At 38.3% G+C, this 23,482-nt stretch overlaps 1 protein-coding gene across 2 annotated transcripts in view; it reads right to left on the bottom strand.

Annotated features, from left to right (window-relative positions):
* The window catches only part of LOC136841023 (SAFB-like transcription modulator), a 204,137-nt gene that overhangs the window by 7,717 nt on the left and 172,938 nt on the right, over positions 1-23,482 (bottom strand). For both annotated transcript variants that reach the window (XM_067108066.1, XM_067108067.1), the window contains exons 3-4: positions 4,582-4,989; positions 76-3,205 (exon numbers count right to left, since the gene is read on the bottom strand). In XM_067108066.1, the coding sequence (XP_066964167.1) occupies positions 76-3,205; positions 4,582-4,698 (3,247 nt within the window). In that variant the 5' untranslated portion in view covers positions 4,699-4,989. The remainder of the gene's footprint in view (positions 1-75; positions 3,206-4,581; positions 4,990-23,482) is intronic.

Raw genomic sequence — 23,482 nt, 5'->3', positions numbered from 1 at the left:
TGATAATAACCTGCATTTTATTTCTTTGGTAAATTAAAACAAAAGGTGCTAACGATACCAGTATGAATGAATTACCTGATGGGGGTTTACGTTCATTTTCAGGCGTCAGAGGTCTAACAGCATGATGCAGGTCACGTTGTTGTTCGTGATCAAATTCGCGTTGCGCTGTGGTATGCAGGAATCTTTTGTCACTCCCGTCTTCACTGGGCTTTCGTCGAGAATTATATTCTGGTAAGTACATAATATGGCCAGTATTTCCATACTGAAGATAAGTGGGAGTTCGAGAACGTGATTCCTCTACAGTTTCCCCACACCCTCCTCCAGCTATGAGTCGAGATTCTGATCTACTCCGGAAGTTTCGAGAACTTGACAAGTTACTTTCTGTATCATGTTCTTCACAAGTATTCAATGAATTGGGTATTGATCTTGACATGGACCAGTTGTCTCTCCAGTTGGAGTCATCTACATGCTGGAAGATCTGGGAATCCTCAGTAGTTCTGCCTTGTAAACATTCTTCAGTGGCTGGACTTTTCCGACCAAGAACGGTTATAGCACCTGATACTGAGCGTTTCAATTTTCGGAGACTATTAAACTTATTTGGGAAAACATCAACTCCATTTCTCTTGATGCGTCTTCCCCAAGGGTCTTTTTTATCAGAAGAAATAAGTTCAGATACTGGTTCAGTTTCATTAGTAAAATCTACGTCTGTGTCTTGCTCTGTTGCAAGTTCTTGGGATTTCCCAAACATGTTTGAGCGTGAAGTGAGCTTTGGTGGTGTAGATAGTCCTTCAGAAATTATTGGCTGCTCACCACTACCATCAAGACTATTATCATCAAGATCTTGTGCTGGCGTCCAGGCTCGTCTTACTTCTTGCCGTCCCATTGTAAGAGGTGAAGACACTGCTAATGGACCAGAATTACTTTTAGTCTTTTCTTGAGATGTTAAGGGATCAAATTCATGCCCAGGTCCTGGACTTCCAGCATCTCCAGAAATACCTGAATCCGCCGACTTTTCTCCTGTTCCTCTTGGAGGTGCTGTAGGGCGTGTTAAATGTTGTATTCTTGTCTCATTCATGGGTTCTGGCTCTTCACTACTACGACTTTCATCCAAAACATTGGTGTTTCTATTAGCACGTTCTAAACTAAGTGATCTCCATGCTGCATTGGGACTGAATCTTGGTATCTCTAATTGGCGCCTTGGTAATGTAGGTCTCAGATTTAGACTGAGTTCTCCATCTCCTCCCACTTGCTCAGTGTCTAAATAAAGGCTCCCTGAGTTTTGTCTTGAATGATATCCCCCATCTTCTCTCCGTGAAGATCCACTTGCTCCACTTTCACCATCGACAAGATTGACTTTGTGACGTTCAATGGCAACAGCAAACTCTTCTACATCCTTGGAGAGTTTTCTCCGATTATTGTGAATTTGTGTTTTGGGATTTTCAGATTCATCACTTATCTGTAGTTGACTACTTTTTATCTTTTTTGCATCTTTCTGCATACTCTGATGTTTATCAACACGTTCTAACGTGCGACGAGTATATTCAACAGACTGGCCACTAATGTGCACTGCTTCTTGATGATTTATTTTTGCTACCTCTTCTTGATTTTTAATTTTGTGCAGGCCTGTATTAGTTTCACTTCGATTGCTCTTTGGTATTTGAGGTTCCATTCCAAAGAAGAAAGTCTTTGGTTGAGTTTCATTCTGAGTGTCAGTCATTTGATTGCTACTGGGTTGCTGACAAGAAACAAATGAATCTTTTCCATGCTCCTTACTTTTACTTGTCAATGTAGAAGACAACTGCTCTTGCTCTGGTGGGTTTTTCAGGTTCTTCACTGTTGACAGGAGTTCTGCTTGTAAAGATGCAGACATTTTCTTACGCTGATTCATTTCAGCTTCAGCTTTGTCCCAGTCATCAATAACTCTATGTTCTTTTTCTTTCTTCCCTGGGACCATGTCAGCTTGTGTTCCATTCCATTCATCTCTGATATCAAACTTCCCTGATTCTTCAGGAATTAGTTCATGATGAGACCCTGTGGATGATGAGCGATGGTGGGAAGAGTCCCGATAGAAGTCTAAGCGAGATAAGTGCCTATTATATGACTGACCATGGTCACGTCCATCATTTGCCCATTGCTTCCTTTCTTCAAGCTTTCTTTCAAGAGTACTCATTCTTCGATGGCTTCTGTGCTGTTCCCTATCAAAGGTGATACTTCGTTTTGATTCCCTCTCTCCACCGCTGCTTCTCCTTGACTCCCGCTCAATAGTGCTGCTTCTTCTAGAATCAAGCTCTTGTTGCAAGGAATGTCGTGAATCTCTCTCAAGTGTTGTCCATAATCTAGGCTCATGCACATGATGTAAATGAGTTAGACTTGTAGCAGCCATTGGTGCTGAATGAGAGACTGGTGAGTGACGGAGCTCGTGCTGCAGACAATCTAAACTTCGAGCACGCTCCCTGAGTTCATCTCGTGGTGACTTTTGAATGGGTGAGGCAGCTGCATGTCGTTCTTCACTTAGAGCTCTTACCCTGTCTGGCTCATTGCTTGAACTATAGTGTTCATCAGCACTGGTACAACGAGTTTCATTTTTCTTGCGGAACAGACCACCTTTCCGTGGCTTTGGCTTTTGGTCATTTGGACTTGTACAATGTTGACTGATAAGCTGTCCTGCCCAGTGAACTCCATATTCCTGTGATATATAACCTTGAGGGGACTGCATAGCATCATCACCAACAGAATATGAATGCTCTTCCTTAGGAGTTGGATAAGACTCATTTATTCCATTTTGAGGTACTGGAGGAGCTTTATATTTCTTTTTGGATTTAATTCTACCTTTAGTTGGAGACTCACTAATTATGGTGTGTGTCTGAGGAACTGAAACTGGTGTAGAAGGAGTTGGTCCTCTTAAATCAGGCTCACTAGCATATGTCTTAGAAGGAGGACGACCAAATCTGATGTCATGAATTAAACATGCGTGATCATTGTTCAGGTGGGGATGATGAAGTGCACTCATAGAAGCAGAATGTGGTGGCTGCAAGGGATGATGTAGCTGACTGGCTGCTTGGAGATTTAGAGGAGACGGGAAGACTGGATGATGAGGAGCATGGAAATCAGTTGTCCGCTTTGCGGTTATGGTTCCTTTTGTTTGAAGAACATGGCCATTTTCTGTTGGCCTAAGACGTTGACCTGGTATTCTTTGCGGTAACACCTGCAGTAATTAGGAAACAAATTATACTTAAAATATGAAAAATAAGCAATCTTCAGATGACAAAACAAAGTTACTAATGTCAAGCGATAGTTTTACAATGTCAAGCTGCTGTGGGGGTAATTAGTCTTTCTGGCCCAGGATTTCATATCAGTACTTTGTTTCACTGATTATCTCGTAATAATAATAATAATAATGTACAGTAGTGGAAAACTTTGAAAAGCAAAATGCTGAAAACTTCACAAAGAGATCAAATGACAACAAAAAGGCAGATTTACGAGAATAAACTCTTTAAAACTTCTAGCATAGCAACAAAAGATCAGTCATGATCAATTTAGGAACCACAGAGAACAGCAAAAGGATAAGATCATCCTGTCCTCCATTTTGCACCTTTAGCCTTCCCTTATGCCAGTTAATATTCTAAGTTCAAAGACTGCTCTTTGACCTGCAGAGTGAAATAAACCCCCAACCCCTTTAATCAAATTATAATTAGATAGCAGGTAACACGTACTAATTCTTCTGGTGCATACACTAAAAGCAATAGAAGTTCTTTGTTGAAATGAAGTTCATCTAAGTAATAGATAGAGAGATAAAAAGGTCTTGAAAGATACAAGTCCTGGGAGGCTGCGTGTATTCAAAAAGGAGAACAAGATTCCAGTAATGGTAGTATAAATTATATGAAGCATGTGGCATTGATAACATCGTCTCTAGATATTGGAGGTCTTTCAAAAAATATCTAACTTTCAGGCAGCATTATGATACATTTTCAGGAACTGTGCACAAAACACTTGTAGTAAAAGGAAATACTGTTGGAAAGATATTAAGTAATGTATACATTCTCTTATAGGAATGTGGTCGCTGTCATAAAAAATTTTTAGGAAAAATCTATAGCAGTTATCAGATTTTTTCAAGCATAAATAAAAAAAAAGAGAATTTCAGGCTGTTGTAATGGAAATGCAGAATTTTCCACTGGAAAATGACGAAGTGGGTGTAAGTAATAGTAATTTTCCACTGGAAAAAGACGAATTGGGTGCAGGTAATAGTAATTTTTCACTGGAAAAAGACGAAGTGGGTGTAAGTAATAGTAATTTTCCACTGGAAAAAGACGAAGTGGGCGTAGGTATTAATAATTTTCCACTGGAAAAAGATGAAGTGGGTGTAAGTAATAGTAATTTTCCACTAGAAAATGACGAAGTGGTTGTAGGTAATTGTAATTTTCCTCTGGAAAAAGACGAAATGGGTTTAGGTAATAGTAATTTTCCACTGGAAAAAGACGAAGTGGGTGTGAGTAATAAATTAGTATAGTTGCAAACTAGCCCTCTGCACCATAAATTCATAGTTAACATGTTTGACTGAACAGAGGTAAGCAATCAACCCACCTTATTTTCTGCCAGAGCTCCATATTTCTTAAGCTTCTTGTGCTCTCGAGGAAAGCTCTGCGTCCAGTTGGAAGGAGGATGGGACACAGCAACGCTCCCACTGTTCTGGTTGCCCATGGCCAAAGCAGAGACCGGGAAAGTGACTGGTAGACAGATGGTGTTCTGTGTCACTGGAAAGCCATGTATTACTCTTTCCTTGACATAAGATACCTGGACACAGTGGTAGTGACTGGTTTTGACATTTACAAGAGGCTTGGGAGATTCAGATCTTTATACGTCACTTGAACACATGGTGCTTCTCAAAGGTGCTGCTTCTAGCCTTAACGTATTCCTGCGTTCTTCCTTGCTACGATGGAGAAGCCATGGCCCATTCCTCAGCATGATTTGAGCTCTGCCGCTACCTAACTCCTGTAAAATAATGGAGAAAGTTTAATAACAATGAATATATATATATATATATATATATATATATATATATATATATATATATATACATATATATATATATATATATATATATATATATATATATATATATATATATATATATATATATATATATATATATATATATATATATACTGAGAACTGTACAAGCGTCGTACTCACGCACATAAACTTTATTCTGGAGTTGGACGAAATTTTTAATAAGTTAGTTTCTACAGTATAAACCATGAATTAAGAGGCTTTTTACAGAAAAAAATAAGAAAATTAAATCAACAGTGCAATCGTTTTGAACACTGAAAGATATCTTGCATCTAAAATACACTTGTTACTACTGGCTTATCCAACAAAATGCTTATCATATAATTTTAAATAAAACAAGAAAATTAGGATAAGCAGCACTAACATCATCGACGCCATTTTGAGTAGAAGTAAATACTCACTATCTTTCCTTGATGCTTATTATTCATACTTAATCAGGGCTAGTGATAAAAGGATAAGGAGAGTGAATGTGTCTGTCGGAATCATTAACACTGGAAGAGGCTTCAACGCAGTTCATCTGGGAGAGTGACACGAGAGGACTACTCCATCAGCAGCTACTAAGGCGTTTGATCTTTTACCTAACTGCTAATATTGTGCAGATTTTTACAGGCACGGTTTTCTTGCCCATTAAAAAAGACTGTTCATGAACAAAGAATAAATACAGACTGTTCACACGTACGTATTCTGCAAGTTCTATTTTGTTTTCTTTTTTTCAATTACATGAAGGGATACTGAGTTCAAAATGGTGCAAAATGTGGACTATTGCTCCTATGCTCACTTCAACGATTTGATACCGAAAGAAATGCTTTAAAATGTAGGTTCCCTACCTTATCTTTTCTTTCCTGTCATGAATAGTTTTTAACAGAAAAAAGTAGTAATTGCAAGAGGGCAAGTAGAACATGACCCTCTCGTAAGGGAGGCATAGCTATGCAACACCCCCAGGTTGCCCCTCCCTCTATTAGCCAGTTAATTCACCTGCTCTGGATACGAGTCCTCTACTGTTACCTTTCTTGTCCTTATTTTTCCCCATAAACAATGATCTCCATTTCATTGTTACCTCCACCTGACAACCATTCTGAATGAATGTACAGCTCTGTAATTCCTTTCCCTTGAATTCTATTCTCTTCTAATTCTGCTGTTATTTTCACCCATGGGTCTCAACCTTTCGGTTCCTCCCGTTGGGCTCGTTCACTGAACTGTGGATCAATATGAACAGCGTCATGCGAAAATACAAGTGAATAAGATTCCTTTCAGTGGACGGTGAATTATTAATCTTAATGTTTGTAACCTATCATCAGCCCTACTTGCAAATGTGATCTTAACCGGATTTTACCACCATTTGTTATTACTTGCGAGATTTAGACCAACACTTCCTAACCGTTAACCCACTGGGACGAAGTTCAGTAGATAATGGTCCAGGGTCCACGAGGACATTTCACAGAAATTCTCTTCTATTCTACGATCATTTGTGAAAATTCATGTAAATCCAACGATATGTGCGCCTGGCTGGGTGAGTACCAGCGAGATTCTCCAAGAGGTGTCGTGAAACATCCTCATAAGAGAAGCGTCCATAGCCTTACAAACTGACAGAAAATTTGGGTCATCCAGAAAGTCTCTGTCTTCCCCTGTTACATCTCTACTTTACTAAGGACGGCTCACCACCATATAGTAAATTCGGTTATCAACAGCAACAAAAAATGTTAATAATGTTAAAATACTGTCTTTTCCAGACCAGGAATTCGCTACAAGCTACACATAAAATGCGATTACATTACTTTTCACCTAAGGACAGTGGTACTATATCATGGTGAAGATAACTTATTACTGTGTATATGGATATGAATACAGAAATAGGAATACATATCTAGTGAGTCTGTGTGCGAGAGAGAGAGAGAGAGAGAGAGAGAGAGAGAGAGAGAGAGAGAGAGAGAGAGAGAGAGAGAGAGAGAGAGAGAGAGAAATCACTAACTATTTCTTAATTTTTTAACGCGTGTGAGAGAGAGAGAGAGAGAGAGAGAGAGAATGCATTATATTTTGGTAATTTTTTTAACTTGAAAGAGTGGTAGACAGAGATCACCAACTATATTTTCATCATTTTTTATCTTGCGAGAGAGAGAGAATCACCAACAACATATTATATTTATCATCTTTTAATTTGAGACAGAGAGAGAGATCACCAACTCTTTGTCTTTATCATTTTCAAATTGAGAGAGAGAGAGAGAGAGAGAGAGAGAGAGAGAGAGAGAGAGAGAGAGAGAGAGAGATTACCAACTCTTTATCTTTATCATTTTTAAATTGAGAGAGAGAGAGAGAGAGAGAGAGAGAGAGAGAGAGAGAGAGAGAGAGAGAGAGAGAGACCTTACCTTACCTTACAGACCTTACAGTTCGTTCGGGTTGCCCCAGGTCCCTCAGTGTGAGGCACCTCTGATGTCTACCAGAGAATTGCTAATGCATCTTCTGGTATATTTTGCATCTTCCAATCTTGGATGGTCTGGGATGCATCTTAGATATTTGTCGAGCTTATTCTTAAACACATCTACGCTCACTCCTGATATGTTCCTCAGATGAGCTGGTAATGCACTGAATAATCGCTGAATTAATGATGCTGGTGCTTAGTGGATTAATGTCCTGTGTGCTTTCCTTAGTTTTCCTGGTATAGTTTTGGGCACTATTAATCTACCTCTGCTTCCTCTTTCTGATATTTTTAGCTCCATAATGTTTTCGGTAATTCCTTCTATCTGTTTCCATGCCTGTATTATCATGTAGCGTTCTCTTCTTTCGAGACTATATAATTTTAAGAGTTGTAGTCTTTCCCAGTAGTCTAGGTCCTTAACTTCTTCTATTCTAGCTGTAAAGGACCTTTGTACACTCTCTATTTGTGCAATATCCTTTTGGCAGTGTGGGTACCATATCATATTGCAATATTCAAGTGGACTGCGTACATACGTTTTATAAAGCATAATCATGAGTTCGGCTTTTCTTGTTTTGAAGTACCGGAACAACATTCCCATTTTTGCTTTGCATTTTGCCAATAGTATTGCTATTTGATCATTGCATAGCATATTCCAATTCAGCCTCACACCAAGGTCTTTAACTGCTTCCTTATTTGTGATTGTCTTGTTATTAGGTCCCTTATATGCATATAGCATTCCTTCTTTATCACCATAGTTTATTGATTCAAATTTATCAGAGTTAAATACCATCCTATTTACCTCTGCCCATTCATATATTTTGTTTAGGTCTTTTTGTAGCGAGTTCCTATCTTCATCACAAGTAATTTCTCTACTTATTCTTGTGTCATCGGCGAAACTTCTCACTACCGAGTCCTTAACATTACTGTCTATGTCTGCAATCATAATAACAAACAGCAACGCAGCTAACACCGTACCTTGTGGCACACCGGATATTACCTTAGCTTCATTAAGTATAAAATTTCACCATGTTTTTACTCGAGAGAGAGAGAGAGAGAGAGAGAGAGAGAGAGAGAGAGAGAGAGAGAGAGAGAGAGAGAGAGAGAGAGAGAGAGAGAAATAACCAAGCAATGATGAAAAGAAATCAGATTCAACGTACGTAAAACATTGGAATTAACTACAAATGTACTGCATGAGGTCCTGTACTATGATCATAAACAAGAGAAACTTCTGCACATGTTCCTGAAAATGAAAATTGACGGTGACCTTTCCTAAAAAGGAACTGATTCATTGAAAAAAGGATTAGGTAATGAACCAACACCTTTCATGTGTTCGTTAAGATAGTTTATGAACTACCCAGCAGAGCCACCCTTTCTCTAAGGTGACAGAAATAAAAAACAGGTTGCACCAGTGTCAACCTATGACCCATAATGCAGTTCCAAATTTTAATGCTGATCTTATACGTCAGTGTTTCTCAACTGGTATGGTGACTTTTTGGGTTGTCCACAGGGCGTTTACTACATTTGAAAATAAACTGGAGACTGATATATATATTTTAAAATTTACTGAAATTGCGGCACGAATATTTTTATCCAAATAAATAATTGACCATTCATTTCATTGTATTATACCTATTCATGAATTATAATGACATTGTTCAGATTTTAGCACTGGGCCCTGAGAGGTGGGCAGCCTGTTGCTCGCGAGCGCCCTCCTGCGCTTTGACGGTGTGACAGTGCCCTTCAGGGGAAGTGAACTGAGTGCTCGCGAGCACTGATGCAGCCCCTTTCATAACTCAACATTTATAAATAAATACAACATTTCGTTAAACTGTGAGGGTGTCGGTAGACAAAAATGCCCAACACCTAACATACCACTGAAAAGAAAAGTATATGGGCATAATTTCTGTACAAATTGTATTTTACTCATAATTTTTGGTTTGAATATCATTGGATTTAAAGTAGAAAATCTGTTTAGCCGAATAAAATTACGACTACATTGGCTATGTGTTTTTCTGATATCTATAATTACATTTTCGTGCAGCATAAACCTCCTGTACCTCATTCTGAGGAAATGGAAAGAGATTTACTTCCAGTAGGTCTCTTAAGAAAATAGAAAAAAAAGAAACTTACAAAGAAATATGTTCTCCTTTACGTTTACAAGTTTTCGTCAACACATCTAGTACCAAAATTCTTATTAATCCTATAATTTTAGTGCTAGGTACTTAAAAGGTTTAGTTCAGCCAAACAAGAGATTATCGATGACTCACGCTAAAGAAGAAGTCAACTGAGCCCCAACACCTACAGTAGACCGCACTGACCCAGCTCAGTTACCTTCAGTACAGTACGTGGTATTATCTTGTGCTAATTCATCTAAAATGCTTAACAACTGTTCCGTCTATGGATGTCCGAATACCAAAAGGAAAATTAAAGACAGGGGCATTAATTTACGTTTCCGAAAGATAAACATCACTTTAGCAAGTGGATAAATGCGGTTCGCCGTTCCGATCCAATCAATCCCAAGTATATATGCAGTGGTGTGTTCAGTTCACTTCAGCCCACAAGATTACGTCGATGATAAGAAATCACGGTTGCTGAACACTGAAGCCAGAGAAATAAGAGGATGTTAAAGGAAGGTGTAATTCCGACATTTCAACAATTGCCAAAAGGTGAATTGAAGCATCTCTGGAACATGAAATGCCTTTGCTTATATTGACCAGTATGATTCAAAACACGCACACACACATACATAGATATATACTGAGAGATAATATCCTGGTATAAAGAAAGCTAAACTGAAAATGATAATTTCATAATCACGCTCTCTCTCTCTCTCTCTCTCTCTCTCTCTCTCTCTCTCTCTCTCTCTCTCTCTCTCTCTCTCTCTTTTTATTGCTCCAGAAATAATCGCAGCAGAAGCATCAAAGGCCCGAGAAGAGAGAGCACAGAAATGTGTCTCAAATTTTTTTGCCCGAACTTTGTAATAATGCACAAGAAAAGGCTAATCTGAGCATCGTAGAAAAAGATACAAATAATATTCCAGAAGAGACAAGAAATGAGATCAAAAGACTAAAAGAAGAGGTAAACCGTCTTAAAGAAGAAAATGTTTACTTAAAAATATATATGTCTGATCTAAATGGAAATGTTTTTCAAATTATAAGGAATGTTGTTATAAAAAGAACTGAGAGTATATTAGAACCTTTTTCAGTAAAACTCAAATGAAAGCTATTATAACAAGAAGAGAGTGAGTGAATGGAACAATGAAGATATTGCCTCAGCCTTAACACTAATAAGTCCAAGTCCTAAGTGTTACATGTAGGTATTTGAGACTGAAAAAATGACCTCCCTTGCCATGTGAAAGCACACTGAAAGATAGAGCAAGTCATTTCCACTGCGAACCGAGAATTTAGAGAATCGTCTTGTCATTATTGTGAGCTACAGCGCACACATTCACTACAAATGAAAAAAAATGTATTTCCAAGTCTTGATGAAATGTCTATCAGCAATGAGCGGTGCTACGATAAAGGTATGGATGTGTTATACAAACCACATGACAGAGTTTTAGTAGTCATGTTGCAAGGCCTCGTTGGAAAGTGGAAGCAACCTATTTACTATGACTTTGACCAATCAAATGTAAAGAAAGTGTTATTAGGTATTATAACAAGTGTGGAGTCTATCGGGTATCCAGTAGTTGCAATTGTTGATGATTTGGAATCAACCAACCTTCACATGTGAAAGGAACTTGATATTAATCCACTTGAAAACAAAAATTCATTTAAAAAGCTCCGCGCCGAAAGAGAAGAGAAGTATTATATGCTTTTGCTGATGGTGGCCCCCACCTAATGAAAGTGATTAGAAATAACTTAGTTAATTCAGGGTTTTATCTGAACAGTAAAGATCTCGTATCTGATGTGTGGATTCGTGAAATGTTGAGCAAAAGTTTAGAAATGTATTTAACAAGTCCTATAAAAAGAGAATTTAAATGAAGGTAATGAAAAAACAGGGACAGCTACAGTATAATCAAAGAGGAAGCCCTTGAATATATACATACTGTACGGTAGGTGGTTACATTGTGAAACATTCTGTGCAAAATATCCCAGTGTAGGTAAGACCGTAAGACAGACAGTGTAGGCTACATGTGAGTCATGGACGAAAATGATAAACGGAGGGGAACTGAATGTACAGTACCTTCAGATGATTTTTTTTTCCACAGCTAACCACCTTGTGTGAAATTGTCACCGGTGGCAATACGCGGTAAATCTCTTTTAAAGGAAAGGAGCGCATGAAGACTCTTGTTACTCAGATTAATATTCCTGATGAGATAACATTTTTTGCAAAAAGCATCAGTCTACTTTAGGATTAGACATCCTAACAATCAAATTAAAGTAACAAAACGAAAGAGGGGAGGTGAAACAAATAGGGGAGACGCTAGAAAAAGACTCAAAGTAAATATGTGAATGAGTTTATAAACTTTTATTTCTTGTATGATGTCATCTCCAGATTAAGATAAAATACAAACAAAGGTGGAATTACGTATTTGTGTTTAACATGCATGCTAGATGATGCACCCTAAATATCTACAGGAACTTTTTGGATGAAGTAAAATAAAGGACGGAAGGCGGAGTAGCTGCAATTTTTTAAAAAAATGAAGTGCCAAGAAAGAAGTGCGGTGCGTCACTCAGGCTTGGCTCGGGGCCCAGGGAGCGTCCGTCGCGTCGGGGTGAAAGAAAGAAAGAAAGAAAGAAAATGCCCGCTTCTGTCTGGCTGACCTGCGTAAGTGGGTCCTGGTTATAATATAGTGGCAATATAAAATATAAACCATATTAATCTACTATTTAAAAATTACTACGAAAAAATCATGTTTGTTGCTCTCGTATATTGCTACCTCGAAATTCTGTTTGCAATTCATACGTTAAGAAATATATTTCAAACCATAATGTTTACCGTCCATATTTACTATTACTAAAAAAAATTAAATGGCCCACGATACTATTTTTTTTTTTGGGGGGGCAGTTGGTGGTCCATGGCCTAAGACGAGTTGAGAACCACTGGTCCACGTCATATAGTGTTATTAATTAGCCTTGCACTTGAGAATGGCGCATTTCAAATCACTTTCACACTGAGGCGTAAACAGAAAAATACTTTACGAAAAAGTGACAAATGAGAATTCAGCCTAGATTTGTGGTTTGTGATGTTGCCAGGAAGAATGCTAAGAATCTGAGGTTGAGATTTTGAACTTATCAGAGCAAGCTATTTACGCATTCCATGGCAACACGTGAACGATCGGAGAGAGAGAGAGAGAGAGAGAGAGAGAGAGAGAGAGAGAGAGAGAGAGAGAGAGAGAGGTAACATATCTACTGAATATTTATAACATTACTTGACGGTAAAAAGTTACGAATATAAATATGTTCATTACAAAGTGCATAAATTCCGAAATAAATTCCAGCAATTTCCACATCTAAGATGATGACGAAAGACTAAAAACGACAAAAGAAAAATAGAAACGCAACCTGACTAATGCCCTCGACGACTGGATGACGTCAGCTTTGGGAGAGGTCACGGAGCTAAAGAAAATTCCCAGCTAAGGAGAGAAAGCTGCTGCTGCATTCCAACACACACAAAAACCCTCTTGTATTTCTTTCTGACAGACTTGACGTGGGGAAAAGATCTGCGTATTCGTCCAGATTGTGAGCCAAGTAATTTAATCTGGAATCAGTGGTAACAATAACAACGGTCACCGACAACGAAAAACATTTAATGCGTTGTGAAAGGTCAATATATAACAAATCGACATCTACATACAACACTATCAATCATTTCCAGGAGGTAACATTCTCACCAGTGACAATGCGTAATAACAAAAGTGCACCGTGGCAGTATGTATACCTGTGGCATTCACTGCCACTGATACCGTTTTCTCTGTAGACAGTTGCTTGACAGTGCTTCAACCAACTACAAGAAAGCACAGGGTTATCAATATGTTCTTCACCACTTGCAATACTTTACCGACAGAAAATGTTTTATAAGGCCCTTAATTATTAGGGTCAGCTATTGGTGTCTGTACCGGTGACAAAATATGTTAGAGAGTAAGTTGGTTTGGGGCTTTCTAATCATATATCCTGTGTTTCATTCCCTTTTGATTATAAGGCGAATGTGATAGCATTTTGAGGAAAATTGTCAAGTACATGCATGTGGTTACACCTCAATGAAAAAACAGACTGTGAAGATGCAAATAAGAATGATTTAGCTGTGTACAACATGGTAACTTGCAGCTAATTGATGCTGGTTGCTTTATTTCAAAAAGGCTGACAGCTAAAATGCACATCGAAATATAATACCTGGAGAACAAGAGGACGAGGAGAAGGAGGAGAGATGTGAGAGAAACACTATTGTGCAAGAAACTTACAAAGTATAGCACAACAGGCAACCCAGACGCGGTATGCGTAGAGGGAAAGCCCTCTATAATGAATGGCACTGGCTGTGATATTATACATACCTTTTCCAACCTATTGATTACTAGACCAAGGGCTAATACGGTACTCAGGTAGTATTACAAAATATAAATAATTACAGATAACTGCATAGAGGAATTACAATGTATTAAGTAGAAATTACTCATTAAAAGATTACACTACAAGATGTGTCTTAAATATTATAAAGTATGCAACATTTATATATACTGTACATTAAGAAAGTAACTCGAATTGCTATAAAAATATACATTTTATCAGGTTTCTGATAAGTAACATAATTGCTGAGGAGTAGCATGTTGTATAATTCACAGTGATTAATGTGCAGTTTTTTACTTTTACCATGTGAAAGCATATGTTTCAAATAATTATTTAATTGAATGAATTACAATAAGATGAAATTAACACATCAAAGGTACGGTTTTACACAAAAATTTAGAAATACCATAGTTTTAACAATGCTAACAGGTTTCTGCAAAATGAAATGCACTACAATTTAGTTAATGTACAATATGATACAGTATATACATGTGTGCACCTGGTTACGTAGAATTTGTGTACATGCATGTGACACACAGTCTCTTGCAATGTTTAACAAATCTTGCAGGTGGGGGTATGTGTTTGTTAATTCAACTCTCAGCGTACAGTCACCTGTGGGAGTCAGCAATTGATCGCTGATGGCCTGAACATTGTTCAGAAAGCGCCCAGAGACAGTAACACATGTCCAAAGATGGAAGTTTCCATGGAACTTTTGGTCGGATCCTAATCGGATTTTTGGGTGTGTTAAAGAAGCGTAAATTAGTTCGTGCGTTACAAAAACGCTTGGTGTAAATAGGCTTGTGATAGATTGCTCACCCTTGTGTGACGGCCAATCTAGAAAGGTGTGTTGGACACGCTGGGAATTGGGATTCCCATTCTGCATTATTTCCATTCCAATCAAATCCTCCAATATACTCGGAGATGGTGCCAATTTATAGTCTGTTCTTTCCTTCCTTGCACCTTCGTTAGCAAGCTCATCTGCCCTCTCATTACCTAAGACTCCAATGTGTGATGGTACCCATATGAATGTCACCATTCTCCCTGCTTGTTTGATCTTTAGATAGCAAGGCTACAGCTCTTTTCACTGTGATATTTGATTCACCTTTTCTTGGTGTGAGTGACTGTAGGGCACTTCGGGCTATCTTTTGCTATTATGGCATTGTCCCTATTCCTTTTTATGATACTCAGTGCAGCTGTAATATCCAGAAGTTCTGACTGCAATAAGGAGCCTCCATTTGATGATTATAATGAAAGAGAGTATAATATCTCCTCTCCATACTGGTACACAGCTACCCCATTACTTGTTCTGCCGTCTTCTATGAGTGAACCATCTGCATAATAATGTACCTGCTCCCCTTTATACTGTCCAGCCTCTGAAGATAGTCATTCTTCATCAGTGCAGGGTTCATCTCTTCCTTTTTCCCTTTTATTGTTGATGGTGACATCTTTGTCTCTGGTATGCTCCATGGAGCAATGCATTTTACGTCTGCCCTCGTTACATCTAGGAATTCTTTCATGCTAGAATCCTATACTAATTGTCTTGCTGCAGTAACCCAACCATTCTTTGGTCTTCTAGGAGAGCTGTGAATTAGAGTATCTCTTGTTAATCCATCATCATCCGTTGTGATGGACCTATACAACTGGATGATTGCTGTTCTTGTCATTCCATGATGTACTGAATCCAACCCTCCCTTATTCCGCAACATTTCTTGCCTGACTCTTTTAGGTGCCCCTATTATGCTTCTTGCTACTTTGTTCTGGATGATTTCTAGAATACTAATATAACTCTTCCTCAAAGGCAGCAATATGCTGCTGCTGTAGTCAATTATTGATCTTGTCATTGATGTATAATGTTGTTTTACCAATGGTACTCTTTCACCCACAGAGTCACAGGCTACTTTCCAGAGAAGCATGACCTTGCTGCTGTTACCTGTACTATTCTCTTAACTTCATACAATTTATGACACCTGTTACTGAGTATGACACCCATATACTTGTACTGGGCTACCTCCTCTATTCTTTGCCCCTGTAAATGCAGCATCAAGGGGTTGTGTGTATCTCTTGTTATCAGCTTTGTCTTCTCAGGTGATATGGCTAATCCTATACTATTACACAATTCTGTGAATACCTAAATTGATTTCTTTATTTTTTTATCTGTGCTTGCTTGTCCCGCTAAGTCATCCGCATATATAGTTATTATGATTCCTGATATATTAATTGTTCTTAATGCATTCATTAGAATACTAAAAAGAATAGGTTATAAAACCCCATCTTGAGGGTTACCCAATTCCATTCATTTTTTCCCATCTTGATTGAACACCTTCAAAACAGACACAACATATTCTATCTGTCAAGTAATCCATTATGAGCTGTAAGAGTCTTCTTTCTATCATTTCTGCCAACTCAGTCAAAATAATTATATGGTTAGCCTGGTAAAACTAAGGTATACTTAACTTTTTTTTTCTATCAAAGGACCCCTTTAAATCCATGATTATTGTGTACTTTAACCCTAATGCTGCACTTACTCTATGAATAGTGATGTGTGCTCCTCCCATGTATGTAGCCATATAAACACTTTGAGATTTTTTTCTTAATAAAGAAATTAAGCCTATTTAGCAAAACTCTTTCAAATACTTGCAAAGACATGATGCCAATGAAATAGGTCGAAATTCACCAGGCTTTCCTGGTTTTGGCACTGGTATTATGAGCGAATTCTTCCATGCTTTGGGTAAGGGCTCTCCTGACCATATCATGTTGTAAAACTTAAGTACTGGGTTTCCACTTACTGTTGTGAGGACCCCGATAGCATTATATACAGTCCCATCTAACCCTGGTGCAGTAGACTTCCCGCTCTTTAGAGATTCTTGCAGTTCTTGCTCTGTGATGGGTTTGTCATTACACTTTCCTATTTTCTTGAGTGCTTCTCTTAACTTCTTTAATTTCTTCCTTATCCTATTCTCAACTGCCATTCTAACCTTGATGGGTAATGTATCACTGCTAGCATCAGATACCCACTTTGTCAGAAGTTCATTTGCTCTTTCTCTTTGGTTGGGATGGATTGGTTCTTTGTTTTCCTTCCCTTAGATTATCCTCACTCTCCTTGCAACCTCACAAGGAGGTGTCTTTTCACTGATGCCTTGCATAAACTTAATCCAGAACTTCTCTTTAAGTTCTTTTTAACTTGCTTGCACTTGTTTCTCTAGTCTTAAACATATTATTAGGTTTTCCGGGCCGGGTTTATCCATCACATTCTTTGCCTTGCTATACTGCTTATTGACCCTCTCGAGTGCATCATCTGTATTATACCAGTTTGTTCACGGATTTTGTGGTTGCCTCCTCTGCTGATGTGCTCACTTTATTCTAGCTTTTCTATAATATCCTTGTTGTACTGGCCTCTGCTCTAGGCTTCATAACCACCATGCCAAACATTCATACTTTCCCTGATGCTATCCTCCAGTTTTTTTTTTTTTTTTTTTTTTAGATGCATTGATTTTCTTTCATGCTGTGATCTTTCTTTTAAAAGTCTTGTTCAATATGATCTCAGCATAGATACCAACGTGGTCTGATGTTAGGGTATCCACTATCTCAATGGTGTGTTGTACATCTGAATCTCCTGCTATACAAATGTAGTCAAGCTTGTTTCCTTTGGTATGTGTTGCTTGAGCATCATTTAGAATCCTTATATTGTTTTCTCTGGTCATGAGATATTTATACAGGTGTATGCCATTTACATTTCTCCTCCCCGTTGCAGAGTCTAATTCTGGATGGACTGCATTAGGTCACCTACTATTAACAAGGGATTATACTGTGCTAGAAGGAAAATGAGTGAAATCAATCTCGCCGAAATAGGTTACCCTCCTTGGTTACCTTTCAGTAGATGGCAGACGCCGAATGTTGGTCATCCAAGGAAGTAGTTAACCAACTCCCTGCGAAGAGACGTTTAGTGCAACGCTGCTGAAGAGGTAACGGTGAAGGTTGATATTTCCCGAAACCGGTAAGGACCGGAAAAGCTTCATTACCATCATACCGATCGGTGCCTTTTCCCCCCAAATGCTCTTTCTCACCACTGATTCAGGTCATCTCCATTACCACAAGAGACCCTTGTTCGTCGTCTAGTTTGTTATCACTGCAACATCGCTTTAAACGGTGGACTCTTGACGCGAGCAGCATTTTCATATGACTAACAGTAAACCGCACGAAAAAACAAAAAACTTACTCTTATTCGGTAAGGGGAAGTATTTATTCCTGTTATTAATCCTTCAGTAACAAATATGAGAAATCAGTGAACGATTGCAGAAAAGGAGGCACATTTTTAGGACCTTTGTATGGATGTAACTGGCGAGGGCTGACTCTATTTGCAATTACCTGCCTTAAAAACCTCCATGTACGAGAAGTATAGAATTGGCTGGATTTAGGGAAGTCTTACTGCGCTTTGCTGTTGTTGCTTACTCAAAGGAGACAGTGGAAAACCCGATGAAACTAAAAGAAAAAAAAAAAAGCCTTTCAGAGATGAGAGGTAACAGTATACTGCATGGTCGATTTTAAAGCTTTGAAACATTATGATCTTACTGAACGCTCAGCTGAAACCGAAAGCATATTTAAGACATGGAGACAAGCGAAGTTAAGCGAGCGAAGTAAGTTAAGAGTGACGAAAAGGAGTCAGAGGGTACGAGGAACATAACCCGGATGATTCGAGTGTAAGGAATGCGAAAATGTAAGTTTTAATCAGGACGTTAGTGGCAAAGGTGGCCCTGCAGACCAAGCAATTAGTCAGACTCGTGAAATGGCTCTTGTCTCTTCAATTTCACTAACCAACTATTCCCCGGGAACCATTGCGTGCGTTAAATATTTATTTATTTACTTTTTTCACCCAAATATCATGGAATGGTTTCCCTAGCGTTAGGGCATTCCAACAACAATATTATTTCTAAATTCAGGATATTCAAGTGATAAACTCTCTCCATAACTTGAAGCTCATGTCCTGAGTCAGTCGACTCTCAGGTTATCATCCAGTTTCCCATCACTGAAATACAAATCAGTCTCCAGTTAAGGATAACCTCGAAATTCAATATAGATTTTCCTTTTTCAGTATTAATTTTCCTTCTTGCTAAAGAACCAGTTATTTCTAATGGGATGGCGCAAATTTACCAAGTTTTCGCTCCCCCATATAATTATTAGCAATAAAAATGTTGAGAACCGCTACCATCTATATTCTTTGTAACTACTCTTAAAACAAATGTTGCATTTGGCCTCCTATTGTATACATACTAACTAAAGTTGCAAGAAACAAAGTAACTTAAGATGGGGAACGATACCCATGAATAATGAAGTGAAGAGAAACGGCTCAGGCCAATGGGCATCCAAGTTCTTATCTCACCGTGACAAACCTGTTTTCATATCATTTTACATTATATTTTGTCCTCCAAATAAACCTACGTTTTCTGCTTTTTTTTCAGGTAACGAGCACTTGATATTGATGCCAGATTTGGAGTTGGCTTTTTGTAGCTTTTACGACAGTAACATACTTTATAATCATGACAAAACAGGTCTCAAGTCCCAAAAATAACAGCATAATTCATCCCGACCCTCATCGTTAATTATCCCTTTATGGGAGCAGAACTCGTGGAAGGTGGCCTGCTGGAGAGGAGTCGGAAATGCATAGAAAAAATTCATGGAAATCATGGAGTGGAATCATCCCTAGGGGAAAGGAGCGTTGCAGGAAGCGGTGCTCGCGCGCTTCTCACAAGTCGATTCTCCTGAAGAAAAAAAAAAACTTGATTTGAAACGCTTGCTTTCTGTGTTATCAGTGAAGGTCTAGTCACTGAAATAATGAAAAGTGCTGCCACTTGATCTAACTAAGGTCTTCAGCAGCGTTTTGAGATACGATCGCATTTTTCGGATTTTTCCCTATCATATGCGTAATATTGTCACACGAGGGTTTTGTTACCAGTATTTACTTATTTGCATTTAGATTTTCAAGGAAGATTAGCTTGAACAGAATACAGAATTTAGGCCAAAGACCAAGAGCTGTGACCTATGAGGTCACTCAGCGCTGAAACAGAAATTGACAGTAAAAAGGTTTGAAAGGTGTAACAAGAGCAAAACCTCGCAGTTGCACTATTAATCAATTGTTAGGAGAGGGTGGAAAGTAAGATGAAAGATACAGAATATGAAGGGAGGTACAGTAAAAGGAATAAAAGGGGTTGCAGCTAGGGCCGAAGGGTCGCTGCAAAGAATATTAAGTAATGCCTACAGCACACCGCAAGTCTCCCCTTCGGCCACTTGTTTGAAAGGAGCTTTTTGTTTAGCGTGTACATGTGTGGGTGTGTGTGTTCTTGTAAGAGAGAGAGAGAGAGAGAGAGAGAGAGAGAGAGAGAGAGAGAGAGAGAGAGAGAGAGAGAGAGAGAGAATTTAGGAGGAATTGGAGGAGAGTTAGATTACATTGCATTTATGCTAATATAAAAACGTCGAGTAGATGTAATTCGTGGTTCTAGTTGTTCTTGCCCTCTTGTAGTTTATTTTTGCTATTGTTTAAGCCAGTCACTGCTTAAAAAAACTAATACTTATAGTTATCCATCCTATAACACCTAGTTTTGTAAAGAAAAAAAAAAGTAGCGACCACAGCGCACCTCTAAAGTAAACCATGTCTCTCGTTCTATAACTTTTGCTGTGTAGCCATTTTTCTATTTCACCGAAAGCTTTGGTGGAAGGCAGGAGCCTGAAGCTTGAAGAAAATCGTTTGCGCGTGAATGAGACGCCGCGGATTTTCCACGTTTATATACGACCGCATCAGTGGAAGTTGGATACTTACGGCTAGAGATGCTTTGCATAAGCAGGCCCGTGCTTTTTCCATCGAGTGGTTTTGCAGCTCACAAGTCATTGCGTTGTTAAACAAGTCATTGAAAGGAATAAGGAGAATTTCGGAACTTCCGTAAAGATCAGAATTAAGATCAAAATAACGGGACCTCAGACAAATACTTTTGAGTGATGTTACCTTTCCACCATCCACTCTCATACCTTTTCACATAGCACTTCATAGCATCCATCAGTATTTTAACTGACGTGATCATTACATAGAACTGTCAACCATATAAAAAAGCTTTAACGTTCACCATAAGAATTAGAGGATAGTGAGAAGCGGGCAGAGGGGGGAGGAGCAGAGCTCCACTGCAAGGAAAAAAAGTGTCTCCCATGTACAGTAGGCTACTATATTAGTCAACATTTGTTTGTTCGTTTGTTTGTTTGTTTGTTTGTTTGTATATCTATCTTTGTTTATTGCTTACTCTCTCCTCTCCTCTCATCTCTCTTTTCTCTTTTTCACACATGACCTGAATAGACCGATCATGTCTATGCTACAATACATAGTAAGTCGCCAACGCCCACAAGTTTCATCAAAATCAGAGAATATAAAAGGAAGGAGGAGACCAAGAATAATAATAATAATAATAATAATAATAATAATAATAATAATAATAATAATAATAATGGCATAGAGAGAGTGGTTTGACCCGTGTTTCGAATGCCTCATCAGAAATCATTTTGGAGACATTCTTCACTTTCATGATGCGTCTCGAACGATCACCAAAGTCCATCTATCGATATACCTAAAAAGGAAGCTTCTTGAATAAAGTGTGTTTTCGAAAAATATAAAGACATTAAACTTCTTTGTTTTGTTTTTAAAAAAGAGAATGTAGAATCCCATTTTCCTCCGAGAGGGTATCTGTCTAAATGGTATTCATAGATTATCACTGTTTAATGGGTTTTGACATGTTGCCAAAACACAATGTAACTCCCTAGCTGAGTCCTATTATTAAATATAACTGAGCTCTCAGTTTTGATGGGTTTCTGGTGCGAATCTCTTGAAGGAGCTACGCCATAAGATTTGTATATCTGCTATAAATTCTCATAATTACATACCGCTTCACCCTCCAGTTCCAGTTCTAGTATTTCATCTAAATACAATTACATTATGAGATCATCACTTGCTTGTTAACACTAACTTTAGTTTCTAGCTCTTGTGATGGACCTTTTCTTATAAGTACTCTACAGTGACCGTGGGATTAATTGATAATTGCATTCAATCATGTCAAGTCATTCCAATTGCGTTGTAGTTTTAAGCTCATTAACAAAGAGAGAATAAAAATGTCACCTGCCGAGCAAAGAACAAGGAACACCTAAAGACATTTCTCAGCAGATGCCCTAAAATTCAACTCTGAAACAACGCAAGCAGGATGTTTAATACAGAGGACAATTTTGTAAACGGTGGCAGGTACTGACGTAAGAGTAAAGGATGGAAAAATAATCAAGAGAAAAGGTGGATGACTAACATACATCACAATATCATTATGAAGAGGGTCATTAGAAAACGCCTGAAAGCAAACAGCATATCAATTAAAATCGTCGTCTAGAAGCGACAGGTGATTCTAAATACAAGAAAAGTTCCCCCCAGGAAATGCCGTCCGGTATTCACAGACCTACTGACTGAGTCACTGTAACGAGTGAAAGACTAGTGTAAGTTAATTACGAAGAGCTCTGACCCTTTCCACTTCCTACTGCTCATTTCTTTGGCTGTTATTTACGACGAATCTCTGAGACACACAAGAAGCTCACAACTTGCCTCTACAAATGACAAACTCAAATGATGACAACTTTCTGTAATAGCCCTTGCTTCCTCTATCGTCCTCTCGTTCTCTCTCCATCTATACAAAAAATAAGACAAATCTGAAAACTGCACTTGACCTACAGAACAAAGAGAAAGAAATCGTAAGAAAAAAATAAACCTTCTCCGGCGCCTGATTCTGACATCCGGAGTCAGTTGAGTGGCAAAGGCGGTCACGTTGTCGCTATTAAAAACTTCCTCTGTCTTAGCTCCTGAGGTCAGGGCTCAACTGCGCGCACACGAGCCTACATACAGATACGTACATGGACATACTCCCAATCCTGCATACAAGCGTTTTATATTAACTACAACGGCTTTGTCATACATGGAAGATCATTGCACATATCCTTTGCAGTTCACTTTCGTAGAATGCTCATATTTCATTATATACACGTCTACGCGCACACACACACACACACACACACACACACACACACACACACACACACACACATATATATATATATATATATATATATATATATATATATATATATATATATATATATATATATATATATATATATATATAAAATCAGAATAATTTCCTGAGCATACCTTTCATTAGAATACCCCATGAACCCAGTACTCAATCTCTGCTACCATTCTGGATATTGCACGGTGCGATGACAGACAGGAAACTCAAGTTCACCGTGAATTCGACTCACGCATTCTTAAAATAAAAGGTCGAAAACTTCCAACTGGGTGTTTGTAGACCCTCAGAGCGAGAGAGAGAGAGAGAAAAAAACTTTCATGAAGCATTTACCTGTGTAAATACTGAAACTAGTCCAGTGTAGGAAACACCAAATAAATTATGACTAGTCTCAAATGGAATAC

The sequence above is a fragment of the Macrobrachium rosenbergii genome, chromosome 8 (genome assembly GCF_040412425.1).
Source record: "Macrobrachium rosenbergii isolate ZJJX-2024 chromosome 8, ASM4041242v1, whole genome shotgun sequence".
NCBI classification, from domain to species: domain Eukaryota; kingdom Metazoa; phylum Arthropoda; class Malacostraca; order Decapoda; family Palaemonidae; genus Macrobrachium; species Macrobrachium rosenbergii.
The sequence above is the reverse complement of the archived record's forward strand: the minus strand, read 5'-3'. Positions and strand labels throughout refer to the sequence as shown.